Source organism: Hippocampus comes, unplaced genomic scaffold (genome assembly GCF_001891065.2).
Source record: "Hippocampus comes isolate QL1 unplaced genomic scaffold, H_comes_QL1_v1.1 scaffold84, whole genome shotgun sequence".
Lineage (NCBI taxonomy): Eukaryota > Metazoa > Chordata > Actinopteri > Syngnathiformes > Syngnathidae > Hippocampus > Hippocampus comes.
This window is the reverse complement of record NW_017805144.1, coordinates 642620-658485: the sequence shown is the minus strand read 5'-3', so window position 1 is coordinate 658485 and position 15866 is coordinate 642620. Positions and strand designations below refer to the sequence as shown.

The 15866-nt window shown below is 40.7% G+C and overlaps 1 protein-coding gene across 17 annotated transcripts in view; it reads right to left on the bottom strand.

Annotated features, from left to right (window-relative positions):
* Positions 1–15866, bottom strand: part of nfasca (neurofascin homolog (chicken) a) — a 123419-nt gene that overhangs the window by 18047 nt on the left and 89506 nt on the right. For 13 of the 17 annotated variants that reach the window (XR_002167999.1, XR_002167998.1, XM_019867633.1 and 10 more), the window contains 8 exons: positions 15073–15270; positions 14806–14876; positions 13382–13604; positions 11591–11706; positions 11267–11477; positions 10813–10935; positions 8631–8804; positions 3809–3835 (listed from right to left, as the gene is read on the bottom strand). Coding sequence is in view for 15 of the 17 variants with exons in the window: in XM_019867633.1 (XP_019723192.1) it covers positions 3809–3835; positions 8631–8804; positions 10813–10935; positions 11267–11477; positions 11591–11706; positions 13382–13604; positions 14806–14876; positions 15073–15270 (1143 nt within the window). In the remaining 2 variants the exon portion in view is untranslated. The remainder of the gene's footprint in view (positions 1–3808; positions 3836–8630; positions 8805–10812; positions 10936–11266; positions 11478–11590; positions 11707–13381; positions 13605–14805; positions 14877–15072; positions 15271–15866) is intronic. The other 4 variants (XM_019867642.1, XM_019867645.1, XM_019867646.1 and 1 more) reach the window with 1 other exon arrangement.

Sequence of the window (15866 nt, the reverse complement as noted above, 5' to 3'; positions counted from 1 at the left end):
CTGGAGTGGAAACAAAAATGATTTCCCTCAAGTGACCCTAAATAATCACATCTATCGTCAGTCATTTTACGACAAGTCATGGTGGAAAATTGGGTAGCGCTACCACCTAGTGGACAAACGCCGATATTACATTCTGCTGCATATTTTAATTAGAAACATCGAAGCCCACGTACATTACGTATACTCTACATATTACAGCACAGTACACAAATCAGACACGACGTCATGACCACTTGTTTCATATACCAGGCACGAGGGCTGTATCATTAAGCCTTGACAAGCATTTGAGATGTCAAATAACAATTGTGATTGCATATTTGCGGTTGTTAAGAACTGTTCCTAATAATTTTGACCTTAATATGCAATGAGGTGAACGAAATGTGAGACACAGCAGCTGTCGTTATCACTGCATTAGGTATACTACAAAAGTTTCGTCGAGGACACACACATTGTTCAATGAAGACCTCTCTGAGGGTGTCAATTAAAAAAGAGCATTATCGTCATAAAAACAGAATATTTGATACAGCTGTTGTATATTGTATTATATTGAGCAAGTGGTCATTATGCTGTGGCTGGTCAGTGAAAACATACAACTGTTTCGTTTTGGTTATTTTTGCCTTCTAGAATGTTCCGAGAGTTTCTATCCCTGGGATTCAACTAAACATATTTTGAGTACTTATACTTCTTACACAACGTACACAAACCTTTTTTTGTGGTATAAAAATGAGAACAGGATAAATAATTTCAAAACTTGTTCCACCATTACCGTGACCCATGCGACCAGTATAACTCAATAAAATAAATAAGTAATAAAGTAAAAACACATCACTGAGATAATGTGGATGCACAAGCGGGCACACCCTTTTATCACTGGGGTGTGGCTTGTTCAGATTCAGAATTAATCAATCACATTCAAATTCCTGTCAAATGAAAATCAGCACACACCTGCCACTATTTAAAGTACCCACGATTATTCCCGAGTAAAGTTACATTGTTCTCGTTGGCTTTTCCTGACATTATTTTGCTTTCTACAGAAGACAGAAGGTTTTGTGATCACACTGACTGATATTGTGGACCGTTCGTGATTCCATCCAACTTGACAGAGGGCTCAGTTCCATCTGAAGAAAAACAGCCCCAAAGCATAATGCTGCCACCACAATGCTTTGCTGTCAGATGGTTGTTTTGGGTCTTCAGCGGTGTCATATTTCCACCAAAAATATGTTTTGGAATTGTGGCCAAATAGTTTAACCTTGTTTTCATCGGACCGTGGCACATTTCACCACATGGATTTGGGAGATTTTTAATGTGTTTTTGCTCAATGGTTTCCTTGTAAGATTAGGGCTTCATCTTGACATTGGATGAAGAAAATGTGAAATTGTTGCCACATGCTCGAAGAAAGCCATTACTTGCCAGAAATTCCTGCAGCTTCTTCAATGTTCCAGTCTGCCTCTTGCCAGCCTCCATGACCAGTTTTCTTCTTATATTTCATCAATTTTTAAGGGATGTCCAGCTTTTGATAATATTTTCTCCACTTGATAATTACTGACTTCACTATTTTTCAAAAATATTTACGACTGTAAACCATTAAACAATCAGATCCATCTCATGCTATGGAAACTCTCTGTAGATCAGGGCTTGTGCACGAAGATGTTTGTACAAAAATGTCAGGAAACTCATACTAGAACATCTGAACTTCTTTTGGGGTTAATTTGAGGCATTTTAAAAGGTGGCAGGTGTGTGCTGACTCCCACTTATGATTGAGTTGATTTTGAATGCTTCTGAACACAGCCAAATCTTTGGTGAGAAGAAGGTGTGCACACTTGTGCAACCACATGATCTCAGTTGTTATATTTGCTTCCCCTATTGAAAAGCTTTCAGAAAATTGATTTCTGTACGGTTGGGGGTGATGTAGAACCTATAATACTTTGGGCGAAAGACGAGGTAGTCCTGAATTGGTCGCCATTTCTTTAGTTTTTTTTTGTTTTGTTTTGTTTTGTTTTCATCAGTTGAGTTGTACAGGTTCCGGGTTATGGTAGAAAAAGTTTTGGAATGATTTATCTTGGTATCAATATGTGGTACCTCAAACACAAGGACATGGCATTTGAACAAGGGTGTGTCGACTTTTTATACTCACGTATAGAGTTATGGTAGTATTATGATATGTGTATACATTTATGGTCGTTATTCCATATGTTGTTCTGGCAAAGCAAGTATTCAGAGTTCTTGAGAATTGTGCTGCAGCAAAAACATTACCTCTCCCATACAAAGATTAAACACTGACACAACTACAAGTTCTATTGTTGTTGTTTTGTGGGGTTTTTTTTGTGTGTGTGGCAAGTTCAAATTGGATACCCTTGATCAAAGGTTCCAACAAGAACTATTCATCACGTTGCCTCATACTGTACCTTGACGTTCAAGTCATCTCCAGCCACCAAAGCTTCTATGACTAAGGCTTCTATGGCTTCCATCACAAATCTCTCTTTTACATGATGGGCCCAAATGCCAGCATGCTTGCATCATATTTCCCAAGCATGCTCGAAAGCAATGACGACATTGTCATGTTTGGGAGCAAATGCAAAAGCAGTAATGCAACCAGTTCAATCAAATGTCCCATGTCTGACTGAACCAGTGAATAGACATGATGGATAACGGCGGAAGAGCCAAAATGATCAAGCAAGTGAGTAAGTGAGCTCGACAGTCGTGTGTGCTGTCCACCATGGACACCATGTTTCCTTCCATTCCAAGCACAATCAGAGCAACATGCCTGTGGTAAGCTGCATTTCGTGACAAACCGTGTAAAAATAGATGTCGCGACAGAAGTCGAACTGGCAGCAGTTGGCAAAATGTAGGAATACTGCAAGATTGTACAGTACCATCAGGGATCAGTTCCGAAGAAATCTCAAAGTCCAAGGTCAACATACGGTAACTACGGATGGGGTCAATCAAGACTCAGGAGTTGTTCAGGGTGAAAAGGGAATCAGGTACACAGATGAAAACTAACCAATTATACACCACATTATTGTGTGAAATATGCAATGTGATTTATTTTTGCGCCGTATCTATTATCCAATCGAAATATGACCAATATTTATGGTCTTATTCAATCCCTGATGGCAAATAACCACAGCTTTGGACAAAGCAAAACGAGCAATCAGAAGGCAGGCCTGCTGATAGACATTGGAGAAAAGAAAAAAAAAAAGCATAAACAGCAGCACAGTCCATGTCTAGTGTTAATTATTGCATTAAAATTGTCCCCAGGTGCAATGTAATTGACGGTGGCTTATTTTCATACAAACATTTCATGAATGATGTCTAATATAATCGAGACAAAGGGAATAACTAGACTGTAGTTCTCTACACAAAAGTGTTCTTTTTTTCCAATTCAACTTTTTTTTATAGCTTATGTATTTGTAATACTATGTAAGCATTTCAAAGATTAGATTAAACTAGATTTAAGTAATGGCAATTTGGTATCCCTTACTCAGATTTGCATCATATTCATCCAAGCCTTTGCTGTCAATTTAACTTGCTGGGAAATCTGACCTTGGTTCTAAGTTGTATTTTACATGTCGTTTTATTTCATTCTGGAAACAGGATACTTGCATGAAAATTGATGCGGCAGTAACTGGCGCTGAACACGGGTGGTTGTTTTTTTTTTTTGACATTTTACTTGAACTGCAAGCACTGAACCGCTTCTGAAAAAAAAAATGGGACTGCACTGCTGCTATGTGCTCAGATGAAAAGATATAAAGTGAAACATGGAGGATGGATTTGGGAACAGGCAGAGATGTGCTTCATTCTCAATTACCTAGACCTGTCGCATCAGTAAAGTTTTCTGCCAACACAGAGAACAGAAGAGACAATGAAGAGGGGACGTGTTGGACAGAAGATGGCGACAAGAATTATAATATTGATCTGAAGATAAAACAAATATCCTCACATATTAACAGTCCCCCTTTTGTACTGTAGCTTGGCTGGGTTTGTTCCACACTAGTCCCATTTGTTGGAACTACTAACACAGTGGTTCTTAAGTTATGTTTGGATTTTTGGACCAGAGTCTCTGGTTTCTTGGATGATCAGCATAGGCCATATTTTCTTTCACAGCTTTGAAGTAGAAATGAATCAGAACAGCGATCACTTTTTCAGGTGCCAACTGCTTCTGTTACCAAATAATGAATAAGACTCATTCAAAGTAAGATAGAGTGACATTAAATATTTTCTTGTAAATTGTAAACAGTTTAATATTGCCAGTCAGCATGAATCAGTGTAACAGTTTGTCAGAAACAGGTTGCAAGAATACAGCGGAACCCCACATACTCACGGTTCGGCTCCGCATATTCACCCATCAGCATTTTTTCAGGTTTAATTTTTTTTTCTTTTTTTGTGGGTGGAGTCGAAGCCAACCCCCATTTTTCGTGGAAATTGTTTATTGGGTTATGCCGATGTTGTCAAGAGAAAGTCGTACGTAGTGGGGTCTCCCAGCTGAGAAGTTTCTTCTCAAACACTATTTACAAGTCTTGAAGAGAGCGTTATGTGACGGTATAAAGGTGAAGTCTGTTCTTGACAGTACAATGAGTGGTTTGAAGGTCAAAACGAATGCTACACCGGGTTGTCCAATCACTTGGACAAGCACAGCGACTTAGCAAACTAGCTAAAATGGCTGCTAATGGCTCCAACCTTGACTACTCTCCGGCTTCCTGGATGCTCTATCCATGAGCCTACTTGTTGTGGAAGTGGATAAACGATGTCTTACGCTTAGGGAGGACATGTCAGTGTTAATCCAAGATTCGATTAAACCTTTACAAGCATCGTTGGATGTATTCCCTGGATGGGGAGTAGCTTTAATGGCCATCTCACGGCGACGGAAACTTTGGCCAGGGAGACAAAAGTGGAGTGACTTGAAGCTCAATAAATTGCGACAAGACCAACTTGAGGACTTTGCGAATAGATCTCGTAGGGTCAACTGGGAAAAAATAATATTCCCAAGGGTGGTGAAAAAGGCTGAGACCCAACGGAGTTTATAGCTTATACAAAACCTCAGCCCTGAGGTGCTCTCCAATCCACTGGAGCTCAGAGAGCACTCGGTACTGGGAGGAAGGCCTAAGCCTTTCGTGGTCTATTTTCATCATTTCCAAGTGAGAAGAAAGTGCTTGACTGGACCCCGCAACATGAACTGAAATTGAAATTTAGTGATGTTGCAAGGAGGTGGGCTCCTTTTAACAGGGTCAAAAAAACCTCTCAACCAAAAATGATTTTTTTTTTCTCCCGCCTGGAAGATTTGCACAGGACCGAAATCCTCATCTGCGAGACCCCCAAAGAGCTGCAGGCGTTCTAAGAGGAGCAAATGATGGCCACAAATTAAGCTGCAGTTTGATACTCGAGCTGCTTGATGTATGATGTTTTGTTTTATTCTGTTTGCTTGTTTTCTTTAGAGGAGATGGCCAGCCACAGTGGCTGTCTCCTACCTCATGAGCTGACTGGACCCCGCAACATGAACTGAAATTGAAATTTGGTGATGTTGCAAGGAGGTGGGCTCCTTTGAACAGGGTCAAAAAAACCTCTCAACCAAAAAGGATTTATTTTTTCTGCCCGCCTGGAAGATTTGCACAGGACCGAAATCCTCATCTGTGAGACCCCCAAAGAGCTGCAGGCGTTCTAAGAGGAGCAAATGATGGCCACAAATTAAGCTGCAGTTTGATACTCGAGCTGCTTGATGTATGATGTTTTGTTTTATTCTGTTTGCTTGTTTTCTTTAGAGGAGATGGCCAGCCACAGTGGCTGTCTCCTACCTCATGAGCTAACCCTTACCATATGGACTATCCTAATTATAAGATACCAGGGCTACAGAATGGCATCTTATTAAAACAATACAATTTACTGTGTTATAAAGATCCATTAAATTAATATTTAACACAATGAAGTTGCATGGCCCTTTCGAAAAATTAATTGGCCACCTCTGACTAGCAGTACGGCACCCTGTGATTAACTATCAACTTAGCACACATCTCTCGGGCAGCGCTCCAGTGCCTAATCTTTTTTCTGCACTACGGACCGCAAGGACATTATGACGGTCCGTTGGGAGTCGTGGTACAGCGATACAGTTTTGCTGTGGACTCTCCTCCAACACATTAGGCCTGTCTATTACGGCGAATGTAGTTGTTAGCGCCCGAGCGAGCCTAGTAAAGTCAGCCGCCATGACAATGGTTGTTCATATGCTCCACAATGCTGCGCAAGGGTCATCTTCAAAATAAAAACGCACAGGTTGTACTCTGCAAGACATGGGTGTCTTGAACGTTTACATTTTTAACATTGTCAAGAGCATTACAGGATTACTAGCATTTCATGGCTCAGACCAGCGCATTGTACTTCACAATATTTTCATGAAGTTGTATCGTGTTTTCCTTATATAGCTGACTACTCCCCCAATGTAGATTATTATATTTTATTCATATTGCATTTATCCAAAGTCAAAATTATATTTGAATGTTCTGAAAAGATCAGAATCAATCAGTATTGATTTGATGCCACAGAACATCAAGATTAGCAAATTTGCCATTGGCGCCCTGTGCTCTTCACGGATGAGAGCAGGTTCATGCTCAGCATATGTGACTGACGTGATAGAGATTCTGTGGAGAACACTACGCTGCCTGCAACATCTTCCAGATTGACCAGTTTGGCGGTAGGTCAGTAATAATTAAGCTGCAGTTTGATACTCGAGCTGCTTGATGGATGATGTTTTGGTTTATTTTGTTTGCTTTGTTTTCTTGAGAGGAGATGGCCAGCCACAGTGGCCGTCTCCTACCTCGTGAGCTAACCCTTACCATATGGACTATCCTAATTATAACATACCAGGGCTACAGAATGGCATCTTATTAATATAATTTACTGTGTTATAAAGATCCATTAAATTAATATTTAACACAATGAAGTTGCATGGCCCTTTCGAAAAATTAATTGGCCACCTCTGACTAGCAGTACGGCACCCTGTGATTAGGTACACAGGTCTCCATGTGCTAGCCAGAGGTACTTTGGCTAGTATACCTGTACATGACTCTCTCTCTCTCTCTCTCTCTCTCTCTCTCTCTCTCTCTCTCTCTCTCTCTCTCTTTCTCTCTCTCTCTTTGTCTGTTCTGTATATTCGGGGTGTGCATCTCTCCACAAAACACGATTCGACACGGTTTTTGATATGTGAGGTGCGACATGATTCAAATGCGGTTCTATTTGAAAGAGGAACGATTCGGTTCAACTCAGTGGGATTATGATTTGACATGATATGGCTCAGTTTGCCAGCGTATGACGCAATAACTTTTTTGTTGTCATTTGACATAGATTTGAATGAACGAAGTAAATAAAAGACGCGTCGTTACGTGTGTTGATATATTTCAAAGTGGAATCGGCTCGATGCACTTGCATCTTAAATCAAAAAATTATTTTACGGTTCTTCTTCAATGCATTTTATAATGGCTGTCACATTTTTGCTATTTTATGCACATTTTTGTTATTTTATTCGCGGGTCAGCCCAGACCCTCTCCCCTGTGAATTAAGGGGGTCCACTGTATACCGGGGGGCCGTTTCTTGGGTTTTCGCATCAACACAGCATAAGAGGTATTTCAGTGTCCATAATACTGGTCGATGGTTTGGAATGTACCAAAGTCTGCACAGATGACTTGATTTTTTTAGGGAAATAGACGCCAAAACATGATGAAAGCCAGGAGAACAGCTTAAAGAAAATATTAAATTATTTTAGACTGAATAGAGAAAAGTGCCTTGTTGGGATCACCCTAACGACCACGTGAAGTGGTGGAACCTGATCAGTCAAAAGTGCAAGTTTATTGGACATTTCTGTCCCTACCGATATGCAAGCAATGGTTTGGGGTAATCAACTCCTTTGATGGATACATTCCCAAGCTTACCTCTGAGATAACATAACCCCAGAGTGTTTGGGTGCATTCTCCACTGATACATCATAAGTCAGAGACAGGGAAACGCTACGCCCACATAGAAAATGAGACTGGCCTTTGTGTTTGGCCGTGGGTTTCATTGTTTGGATTGCCCACTATTCGGCAGAGACTGCCCACAAACTACTTCTATAAAATTACAGGGAGTGCCCCATCATACTACGTGTGTGCAGATACGAAGGGAGGATGGTAATTGTCATCCCAAACTCAATGCTTTAGCGTATCAATGAGAGACATCTCGGCATGGAAAAATGTAAAAGGAGACCAAGAGAATGTCGTTTAAAAAGGGCAGAAACACCAGGGTGAGTGTTTCCTGCTTTCTTGGGTCTGTCCACCAGTGCTTCTGATTGAATCACTTTTACGGCCATGAGTTTTGGGCTGAACTTGATTTTGCCACATACTTTCCAGTTCATTTAAAAAGAAAGAAACTTTGCCACAGGAAGTGAGAAACCAATTCAAATGATCAGATCATAAGCAAGCTCTGCGGAAGCCTGACATTGAACCTGTTCATTTGAATCAGGTGTGTTGCAACAGGGAGACTTGGAAAACATGCAGGACAGCGGCCCTCCAGGACCTGAGTTTGAGACCCCTGGTCTAGAGTGTGTCGGATAAGACCAGGTGTTATGTCTTTGATTTAGTTGTTAGCCAACCAGACCACAGAGAAACACTCACCTTCATTGGCAAAGAAAGGAGATTCCTCAAGAATGACCTCCCCTGCTCCCACCGCGGTGAGCGCTGACAGGTAGAAATTGTAGCGGGTTGATCGATCCGGAAGACGGAGTGTGAACTCGGTTACATTTGGAAGGAAAGTCTCGAGATGAGGTCGACCCTCTCTCGATCCATTGGCTGAACACACACACACACACACACACACACACACACACACACACACACACACACACACACACACATCAGTGAGTGAAAGATACAAATACACACATGGACAAAACTGTCGTTAGCCCTCGGTTGATGGACAAAAAAATTATAAAAGAAAGAAAAAAGATCATAATGATGTTAACTTCTGAAAATTAACCAGTGAAATTGCTTTTGGATCGTGTTTCAAACGTAATTATTTTTAAAAGAAACTCATGAAACAAGCCTGGACAAAAATGATGGGACCTGTAGCCTAATATTTTGTTGCACAACCTTTTTGAGGCAATGACTCCGTGAGTCTTTATGAGCAAACTGCTCCAATTAAGACAGGGTACTTTCTCCGGACTGCATGTTTCAGCTCAATCCACAGCTATTCAATAGGATTAAAAATCAAGGCTCATAAAAGACTACTTCAGAATATTTTTGTTCTTCGTCATTACTGGGTGGTTTTAGCTGTATTTTGGGCCATTATCCTTTTGTACGACCCTTGATCTGCAATTCAGACCAAGCTTTTTGACAGTGAGCCGCACATTACTTTCTAGACTTGATAGTCTTGAGATTTCATTGTATCCTGCACAAATTCAAGACACCCTGTGCTCGCTCAATCCACCAACGCCACTCCAGAACATAACAGAGGCCCCTCCATGTCCAATGATTTCTTTCCAACAGTGGTGTCTTGCTTGGTCATCTCTCGTGAAGTACATGTTAGCTCCCACGACAACGGATGGTTTAATCTGATACTGATGTACCTTGACCTTGGAGTTGACCTTTAATTTCTTCGGAGGTTGTTCTGGGCTGTTTTGTTGCCATTTGTGTTGTCCGTCTCTACAATTCATCATTAATTTTCCTCCTGCGGGCGGAGGTTGGCTTCATTCCTTTCCATCCATCCATTATCCGAACTGTATATGGTCAAGAGGGTTGCGGGTGTGCTGGGAAGTAGGCGTGGTACACCCTGAACTGGTTGACAGCCAATCACAGGGCTGCATTCCTATGAATCTTACATTTCAACTACAGTCACAGGAACATCAAGCTGTTTGGAAAATGGTCTTATATAATGGCCTTAATCATTAACATGTTTGTCTATAATTTTCTTCCTAATCTCATGAGACAACTCTCTGTTAGGTTCCTCTGGTCATGTTTAATGTGTTTACAAATTATGTCACCTAAAAGCACAATGACTCACCTTTTAAATAGGCCAACTGATTCCTTACAAGTTTAAGACATCTGTGATGCCAATAAGAGAACACACTTTGGTTGAACATCTCCCTACGGTCAAATTATTTTCAATCTTTTCTAGTGGTGCCATCATTTTTGTGTAGGCCTGTTTCATGAGTAGGGATGGAAATTTATAAGATTTTTAATGATTCTGATTCCATTATTGATTCAATCGAACAATTCACGTCTTTATTTATTGATTCTTTTATTTTAACAGCGACCCGCCAGGCTTCTTGTTTTATCTTTCCCATGTTGGCTATTGCTGTCTTCTTTATGTTCCTCTGAACGAGATGTGACTGGGAGGTAAATTCGTTGCATACTTGGCCAATAAATCTGATTCTGTTTTTGAATACTATTTTTGGAAAAAAGATGAAACAAGAGGGTTCACATCCACTTTGTTTCATGTCTTGATCAGTAAAAATGACCTTTGTAGCCCAAGAGTGTGGTCTGAAGAGGTCTACATCCTAGGACTCCTTGATGATGTATGTACCAAGAAAAAAGAGATTTGTCTTGAAAATAAGGATGTGTGTGTGTGTGTGTGTGTGTGTGTGTGTGTGTGTGTGTGTGTGTGTGTGTGTGTGCACGAGCGCGCGAAAGAGAGAGAGAGAGAGAGAGAGAGAGAGAGAGAGAGAGAGAGAGAGACAGAGAGAGAGAGAGAGAGAGAGAGAGTCATGTCTGTCTGTTTTTGTTTCAGCTCCAGCTGGAGTGAAGGGCGTTTCCATCCACTGATGAGCAAAATTTAGGTATGAAAAGTAAAATACTAAACCTGCTTGGTATTTGAGCTGGTATCCAATCAGAAGGCCATTTGGCTCCAGAGGTTTGCCCCATTCCAGGTGAATGGAATCAAAACCTCTTCGCTTGATCCTGAAAAAACTGGGAGCATCAGGCACTGCACATTCACAAACACACACAGAAAAAAAGGATATTGAAAATGTTACAAAACTCCAGTAGTTACCGACACAACTGAAATAAAGATGCCACATTTAGAGTATATGCTAAAATGAATGTCAGCAATGAAATTCATTCAAGATTTAAAAATTAAAGACAGCCCAGTCGACGGGATACACCCTGAATTGGTTGCCAGCCAAGAACAGATTTACATATTTGCAACAAAAAAAAAAAAAAAAAGAAAGAAAAAAAATCCTGATCAAATGCTTTGAGTTAAACCACTTCATGTGGTGAGAAGACATTTTATTAGGTACAGTATATAAATTCATTACCTCCTTCCTTTGTGCTGAATTCAACAGAGTTGCTTGGTGGACCCTCATAATGATTGTTTGCTACAACCATATACATCTTGTAGCGCGAAAAGGGCACAAGGTCACTGAGGATGGCAGACGGCTGGGCCATGGTTGTGTAAAAACCTTTGGTCTTGTTCTCCTTACTAAACACCAGACCAGGGACATGACTGGCCTTACGCCAGTAGTACAGCTGGAAGGGACACAATGCAGAGAAAGGGGGAAAGTAAAAGGTTTGGGATTGCAAAGGAGAAAGAAATAATGAATAAGAACGCTCTGCGCTCACTGAATTGGCGGCAGTCTTACTCTGTACTCCTTGAATTCTCCCCGGACTGAATCCTGGTTCACAGGCTTCCAGTGGATGTTGCCTTTGGTACTGTCCACCTTTAAAATGTGCAAGTCTGTCGGAGCGCTGGTGGGTTCTGAAGACAAAAAGGTGACGCAGAGATTGAAAGACCAAAAAATGTTTTTTTAAAAATTAACAATAGATGAACATACTGGAAAGAACCCATGTCGAACTCAAGGCCCGGGGTACAGATACGGCCCGCCACATCATTTTATGTGGCCCTCGAAAGCAAATCATGTGTATCAACTTGCAGGATCCTTGGTAAATAACATTGAGATTTTGCAATACCTGTAGTTTCTTACCCTGTATACACTCACTTGAACAATAATTTATCACGCTATTATAGTTGATTTGACTGATTTCAAAACTGGTAAAGCACCAATCTGTTGTGTACAAGTAATAATGCCCTAAGAAGTTTAAACATTTATTTGGTTTCACTGCCATAAAGGCCCTCAGAGAGAAGACGTAACTCCAAAAAGCCCCGCGACAAAAATGAATTTGACACCCATGCTGTAAAGTGATGCATTTTTATTATTATTATTATTATTAATCTTGTAGTCATAACCTTGTGGTTAAGTTACTCCTGGCTTGAATATATAAAACGTAATATTGAAACACCAATGTTCTTCTTAAATACATACACATGAAATTACAACAAATGGAAGAAGAATATACATATATTTCATAAGTTTTCCTGCGTACGGACTTCTGTCAAATGAAAATTTCCTCACCCGTAATAAAAACCTATGCATTAAAATTTGGACTACAATATTACATTAGCGATCGATTCATAACAACGGAAGTTCCGGAACCCGGAACCCATACGGAAGCCTGCAGTAGGGCAAACTCAAGCAAGTCCTGCTCGATACTGTGGAATAACTGTGTCCGCACCGCTATTTACTCTCATTGGATCCAAAGCGGTAACCTGTAAGTGACTCTATTGGCATGGGTTTTACTGGAATCGCAAACGATTTTCTATTCCATTCATTTACATTCACGTCCTGTAGATTGTGGCATCCAAATGAAGAGGAATGGTAATGACCGTAGAAGAAAGAGTGGAATGCATCCGATTAGCTGCTCAGAGTAAATTACTTGCGGCTCGACGAACAGTCGAGTAAACGAACGCTTCCTGGAATGTTTTACCTGTTATTGTGCTAAAAAACTTCCGCTAACTAGACTGCTAATTAAAGAGAAAGCAAGTTCCATAGTGCTAACGATGGTCATCGAGGACTTCGAAGCATCCCGTGGCTGGCTTCAAAAGTTCGTTGCACGACATCAGCTGAGCAACGCTGGTCTTGTGTGGTGATCGAGGGGAGGTAAAGTTAGAGACAGTTAGTGAGTGGAATGATAAGCCACCACGTCTGTTACTAGTCTCATTTTGTAGCAAATAGTCCTGATTTTGTGACGTGTCTTGTTAAACTGTATTTTGTTCACATACCTGTACTGTATGATGCAGTTTTTGTGCTCTACACAGTTTTTGGACCATATGTTTTTGCATTTTATTGCTTGTGTTGTTACACATGTATTTAGTTAACATACGTGCATGATCATAAAGAACATGTACCATAGTCGTTTGCCACATAAGGAAACTCTGTTATCAGGAAAGATTGGTCAACGCAAATCTTATTCCTTACTTGAGAATGCGAACCCGTATAAAATAAAACATGGAGTCTACAAAATGGCTTAAAACCACCTAAACCGAATGTAGCAAAATATTGCTCAGATTTTGGATGAAGTGTGCATCAACTTACTGTCTTCTCCTGAGTATCCAATTACCAGATTAGACTCTGGTCCTGCTCCAAGCTCATTTCTGGCCTGGATTTTGATCTCATAGGGTACATAGGTTTCTGTGTTGTGGACAACATGTTTGGTTCCTGTTGTAGTCACATTGTTCCACTCCCCATCAGAATCTTTTCGTCTCCACCACACACTGTAGTGCAAATTAGGGCCGTTTTTCTCCAGATCAAGCAGTGGCTGAAGAAATAAATATGAATGGAAAATAGATGCTTATTTGTACATATTTGCAAGATACCATTATTAATAAACATTGTTGGGTTCCCTAATTGAAAAACTTAGTGAGCTAAAGTAAGTTAATCAAAATAACATTTACTACGCTGAAGCTGTCTGAACTGTCTCAACTCTCACTTCCTTGTTTTCAACCAATCAAATAAATTGTAGCTGGTGTGTAAACATCCACCGCTGTTTCCTCACGTGGGTCGCGGGCGTGTTGGAGCCTATCCTGGCTGACTTCGGGCAGTAGGCGCAGTACACCCTGAAGTGATTGCTAGCCAATCGCAGGGCACAGATAGACAAACAAACATTCACACCTAGGGACAATTTGGAGCATTCAATCAACCTACAGTACATGTTTTTGGAATGTGGGAGGAAACCGGAATACCCGGAAAAAAAACATGCAGGAACATGCAAATTCCACACAGGAAGGTCGGAGCCCCGATTCGAACCCTCGACTTCTGCACTGTGAGGCGAATGTGCTAACCAGTCGTCCACCATGCCGCATTGCAAAACTACTAAAACAGTATTTAATGTTGAAAACCGCAATGTTATCACCACAGAAAAACAGTTAAATTAGCAATACTGCTTCTTACAACATCGCTATTGCCCAACCCTATAAATAAGATATTACCGTATTTTCCGCACTTTAAGGCTTTTCAGAGTGTAAGGCACACCTTCAATGAATGGCCTATTTTAAAACTTTTTTTCATAAATAGGGTGCACCGCATTGTAAGGCACATTGAGTAGAAGCTATAATCGTGTCTGCAGTTGAGTTATACATCCACTAGATGCTAAAGGGAATACAATACAATACAGTACAGCTTTATTTAAATTGAACTTTCACAACCACTGCAGCTATAGCACAGCGCTTTACAGAACATTTAAAATACTATGTCCAAGAAATCAAAATATTGATCCATATAGAAGACGCGTCAGATTATAAAGCGCACTGTCGGCTTTTGAGAAAATTGAATACTTTTAGGTGCGCCTTATAGTGCAGAAAATACTGTACTTAAAAATTATTTGGGGGCAAGAGGTAACAGTAAAAGGGATGTGATTACATGATTTAGTATATAGCACGCTTGGATATGGTACACAAGTGCCCAATTCATTTAAACGCTCACACAATATGCTGTTACTGCCTATGATGCACATAACTTACCTCCCAAGTGATTTCCATGTTGTCTTTCTCTGAGCCCCAGCCTCGGAGGCCTCTGGGTATGACATCAGGAGCTTTATGTGAAATATAACAGAATGTCCTTATCAAGCGAATACATAGATAATATTTAGAACAGGTAGAGGTGATTTGTGATCTTTCACAGCCTGTTGACCTCTGGGTAAATATACAGTACCGGTAATGTTTTAGCTTGCTGTTATTTTTTTAAGACTCATTTTCCATCGACCGAAAACCAAGCAGGATGCTACTCACCAGCGCTACTGGTTTGATATTTTGGTGAGGGGACGCTCGCTGCACTCTGGCCCACTGCATTGATGGCGATAACTCTGAACTGGTAGTTGACAAAGGGAGCGAGCTGCAGAATGACGGAGTTGAGGTCCCCAGGATAGGTGGCCAGATCCTGCCATCTACCTGGCTCCCAACGGTCTTCCTCAAACTGGACCAAAAACTCTGCAAAGGTGTGCAAAACAAAATCAGAAAAATACAAGGAATAGATCTCATCTCTGCTCTGAACCTAAGTTACTCTATCAGTGATGGTCCGTTCATTCTTCATTACAGCGGCTAAGTGTGTAACTGTGCCTGCCAGAGCTACTGATTTTTTACATTTGCTGTTTTGTTTGTTCATTTGCTGGATTACGCAAAAACGTCACAAGATATTTCCATCTCACATTGAGGTAGGGTATCTGAAAAACAACTTATATTGGTCAATCAAAATAAAGTGGAGTCAAGTCGTGCACAACAAATCCAGCGAAAGAAACTGCAAATATAAGTTCGTTATGAAACTTTCTTGGAAGTAAGCCTGTTGTTTTTAGCTCACTGTACAAAATTTAACCAGTTTTGTTATTTTAGAAATAGTATTTCCTGCCTCTTAAAGTGTCCTGTTGTTGGTAAGGACCTGTTTTAGTCCACTCCTCTTAGAGAGAAATGCTACATTACACTATTTTGCTGATGGTGTGTGCGTGCGTGCGTGCGTGCGTGCGTGCGTGCGTGTGTGTGTGTGTGTGTGTGTGTGTGTGTGTGTGTGTGTGTGTGTGTGTGTGTGTGTC